This window comes from Stegastes partitus, unplaced genomic scaffold (genome assembly GCF_000690725.1).
Source record: "Stegastes partitus isolate 25-593 unplaced genomic scaffold, Stegastes_partitus-1.0.2 Scaffold57, whole genome shotgun sequence".
Taxonomy (NCBI): domain Eukaryota; kingdom Metazoa; phylum Chordata; class Actinopteri; family Pomacentridae; genus Stegastes; species Stegastes partitus.
This window is the reverse complement of record NW_007577788.1, coordinates 1,537-6,224: the sequence shown is the minus strand read 5'-3', so window position 1 is coordinate 6,224 and position 4,688 is coordinate 1,537. Positions and strand designations below refer to the sequence as shown.

General features: G+C 42.1%; 1 protein-coding gene across 1 annotated transcript in view; it reads left to right on the top strand.

Annotated features, from left to right (window-relative positions):
• LOC103352956 (zinc finger MYM-type protein 1-like) overlaps positions 1-4,468 on the top strand; it is a 7,189-nt gene extending 2,721 nt beyond the window's left edge. Inside the window, exons 2-4 of the mRNA XM_008275673.1 lie at positions 1,183-3,094; positions 3,194-3,293; positions 3,647-4,468. Of these exons, the coding sequence (XP_008273895.1) occupies positions 1,767-3,094; positions 3,194-3,293; positions 3,647-4,174 (1,956 nt within the window). The 5' untranslated portion in view covers positions 1,183-1,766 and the 3' untranslated portion in view covers positions 4,175-4,468. The remainder of the gene's footprint in view (positions 1-1,182; positions 3,095-3,193; positions 3,294-3,646) is intronic.
• Positions 4,469-4,688: the final 220 nt, after the last annotated feature.

The window sequence follows — 4,688 nt, the reverse complement described above, 5'->3', positions numbered from 1 at the left end:
TGTGATGCTTCATTTTCCCATCACACATGAAAATGATTCAACAACTGTAGCAGTAACATTTAACATGCACTGGGGCAGTTTGCAGCCATGTCAGTGCAAGGATGAGAGTCAGCACCTCAAAATGTCAGTCCATGGCCATTGAAAAATTGCCACCTTATCACAGTGGAGGGATTGTTGTGTCCCTGTGATCCTAGGAGCTATGCTGTTGGGGCAATAGCCCTTAAAAGTGTCTCCAAAGGCAAATTGGTCCTTGGGAAGGGACCAGACAAAGAGCAGTCCAGAAAACCTTGGTGTGTACAGACACTAGAAGTGATGCAGCTGGAATAGGGAGACTGGGACCCCATTTTGGAGCCAGGTATGGAAGGGGACGAACCTGGTCAGCATTTGGTGGCTGAGCCCAAAAAGGCTACATAGGGGCAATATTTAATGGTCTCACCACCTGCAGGGATAGGCATTAGGGCTGGGTGCAGTGTAAGCCGGGCGACAGGCAGGAGTGCACACCAGAGCCCAGGCAGCAAAAACAAAAGGCATAGGTCAAGAACATAGATTTAAAACATAAGTTGAAAGTCATCGGGTTCCGTTATGAAGTTGATGTATCTAAAATACACTGTTTGCGTGAGATTTAGTTCCTTAGCACAACTGAGAAACCATAACTGCCTATAACAAACTCTTACCTGACAAAAATTCTGAGTTTTCAGTTGAACTGTGTTTACACAGAGCAGAGAGGAGACAAAATGAGAGACTGAGAGGAAAATAATGCATACAGAGGTTGTAAAAAGTAAAAAAATATCCATACAATCACTTTACATATGTTAGACCTGTGGGCATTTGTTGATAAATGTTGTACATATTGATTCTAGTTTTTTGGGGTTTTTTTTCATCAAACAAATTCAGTTTTCCCTTTTTATGCCTTTATAACCATTTCATAATGCACTTCTGCTAAAACAGAACTTTATATTGTGGTGAAAAATGAGTCTGCAGTCAGTAGAAATGTGACATATGCAAAACAACATCCAGAAACAGCTTAGGCCTCAAAAAAAATAAAATAGAATATATTGAGTAAAATTGTGACCAATGTCTAAAAGAAAACATCCAGAAACAGCTTAGGCCTTTGACGGTTAAAATAGAATATATTTTTTTCAGAAAGGGTAACTTGATTCTTGTGTGTCTTTGTCTCTCCAGACCTCCCACAGCCACATGTCTGTCAGAAGGAGGAGGTTTTTGCTGAGCAGGAGCTCTGTAGCCAGAAGAGGAACCACAGTCTGGACCAGGAGGACCCAGATTCTACACAGATTAAAAAGGAACAGGAGGACCCAGAGTCTCCACAGATAAAAGAGGAACAGGAAGAATTCTGCACCAGTCTGGACCAGGAGGACCCAGAGGCTCCACAGATTAAAGATGAGCTGGACAAAGTCTGCATCAGTCAGGAGGGTGAGCAGCTTGTACCGAAGCCAGAGATTGAGTCTTTTCAATCAAACTCACACCCCTGGCAGCATATACACGCTGGCGTGACTGTCACTCAAACATACGGATGCAAACTGAAGAATCAGACGACGACAACAACAACAACAACAACAACAAAAAGACAGGAGACAAGGGCGGCGGTGAAAGAAAATTCGGTCATTTATTTACAAAAAAATTCTTTCACAAGGTGTTCGCTGGAGGAAAAAAAGCGGATAAAGGAGCTTGGACCAGACCAACCAGACTTAAAAATCCAGCAGCAGGCAAGTGACCGTGGACGGACTTACACCCGGGGCTTCTCCCGCATGTTTTATGCCAAACACAGTTGGCTAGCTGGATGTGAAGTTAGCAATGCTTTTTATTGCTTTCCCTGCTTGCTTTTTCAAAGCACTGAAGTCTTGTGGACAACAACAGGGGTCAGAGACCTGAAACATCTTTCTGAAAAATGCAAACGGCATGAAAGTAGCTGTAGCCATCTTGACAACAGCATGAAGCTGAAGTTGTTCGGCAGAGTTAGCATTGCTGAACAATTAGATGAGGGCTATAGAGCTGGCATTAGAAGGCACAACGAAGAGGTGACAAAAAATCGTCACATACTGTCCAGAATAATAGACTGTGTGAAATTTTGTGGGGCCTTTGAGTTGGCTTTACGTGGCTATGATGAGAGTGAAGGCTCTGTTAACCCTGGGATATTTTGTGGGTTGGTGGATTTTGTTGCCTCTCTGGATGGAGCTTTAAGAGAGCACCTTGAGACCGCCACTGTTTTTAAGGGTACTTCAAAAACTGTACACAATGAGCTCCTGGACTGTATGCTGTCTGTAGCAAGGGAGCAAATAATCAAAGATGCACAAAAGAGTGCTTTTTTATCAATCCAGGCAGATGAGACAACAGATATTTCAACACAGTCCCAACTTGTGCTTGTACTACGCTACATTGATGACAAACACAATGTGCAGGAAAGGTTTTTTGAATTCATTCCTCTGCGGTCAGCTACATCTGAGTCTGTTGCTACTGCATTAAGAGAGTGTCTCGCTGCCATCATTCCTGAGGATCAGAAAAGTAAATTAATCTGCCAGGCGTATGATGGAGCCAAAGTGATGAGGGGCACCACTGCAGGTGTTCAGAGGAAAATCAAAGATGTGTACCCAAATGCCCACTATATCCACTGCTATGCACATGAACTCAACCTGATCGTGCAACAGGCCACCTCTCACATTTCCAAGGTGAGAATTTTTTTTTCTGACCTGGGTGGATTTGCCAGTTTCTTTTCCAGATCACCCAACCGTACAGCTGTTCTTGATAAAGTGGTGGCCCATAGACTGCCAACATCCAGCAATGTCAGATGGAACTTTCACAGCCAAACCATCAACACTGTGTTTGAGCACAGAGAGGATCTCATTCAATGTTTTGAGAACATACGAGACTCAGGTGACTTTGACCCCAGTACCATCAGAGAGGCGGGAGCCATGGCCATGCTGCTGGAACATCAGGACTTCAAGTTCTTTCTGGAACTTTTTCACCTCATCATGCCACATGTTGACCTCCTCTATGCCAAGCTCCAGAAGAAGAACATAGACTCTGTCCACATCAAAGGGAGCATCCAGCAGTTTGAAAAGGACATACAAAACATCAGGTAATAAGTATTCCTGGTAGTAATATGATCATCACTTTTTTTTCATGATCTCTTTTCCCCTTTTTAATTATAATTATGACTTCTCCTTTTCCGTCACAGAAATTCTCTCCATTCCATGGGTGAGCAAAGCAGTGGCTCTCTGCCAGCAAAGAGGCGTCGGGTACTCAGTTCAGAGGATCGTCAAAGGGTTGCAGAAGAGGTGGGTCTATGTTGTAGAAATTTGTCATAGTCCATGTTGCATTGGAGGTTGTAATGTTTGTTAGAGGAGAAATGTGCTTTGAAATACCATTTTAAATATATCATTGTCATTTTGCAGAGATGTTCCAGCCTGTCACCCAATCACCACTATTTTTTCCTGTTTGTTTTTTTTTATGACAATGAAGGTTGTTCAAAAATATTACAAATCATATCACAATTGCAGTAGTCAAAATAATAGGAAGATATTTTTTCTAAGTCATGCAGCAACAGAGGGTAGCAGTGTCACCAAAATTGCCTAAATTAATTACACATTTCTTTTTTTTCCTATATTTTTTTGTATTCTTCTCTCTGTAGGTTTGCAACACCATTCTGGGACACATCAGGGAGCGCTTCTCCTTCACAGACCATCTTGTCTGTGCAACCTTGTTGCAGGGGGACAGGTTTGAAGAACATCACAAGTCATTTCCTGAAGCTGCACTGCACAGCACTTTGAAGGCCTACCCAATGCTGAATGGAAGAAAGCTGAAGACAGAACTTGGTCTCATCTACAGCAAAGAAGAGTTCAGAGCCTGTTGTGGTGCTATGGAGCTATTCCAGCTGTTCATGGAGAACAATGTTGAAGAGGTCTTTTCAGAAACTGTCACTCTTTTGAAGATCATCATCACCACACCCATGACCACAGCAGAAGCTGAGAGGTGCTTCCTAACCTTGAAGAGAATAAAAACTTTTCTCAGAAACACCATGACCCAGGAGAGGCTTAATGCACTGGCCATGCTCTCCATGGAAAAGAGGCTTGTTTGTGAAATGACAGATTTCAATCAGAAAGTCATTGAAAAATTTGCTGGCCTGAAGGAGAGGAGAGCACAATTTATGTTCAAGTAGTTTGTTGTCATGTTGTAGAAAAGTTTTAGCAAAAGTGGTAATTTGACTGCCTACATGAGAACTCACACAGCAGAGACGCCATACCACTGCATCACCTGTGTGCAAAAATTTAAATATGGGTCAACACTGAAAAGTCACATGAGATCTCATACAGGTGAGACACTGTAGTCCTGAAACGTTTGTCAGAACAAAGCTTGATTAAACGTAAAATTAGATTTTTAAGATTTCCACCTGTGCTTAAACAATGATGCTACACTGCAAGAGATGGATCTAATAAATTCTGGTTTCTATTTGTGTCAGACTGCACAGTTTAAGGTTGTGAAATGGAAATGGGGTGACAGCAGCACATTGTATTTGCAAAAGAAACAACTGAAATTGTCTCGTACACACAAATCAAATCAAATCAAGTTTATTGTCATTTTGCTGTACATACACAGTAGTACAGACAAGATGAGAGAGCGTTTCTTCAGGATCATTTAATTTGCAAGTTTTGCGGAATGAACGTCTGGGATAG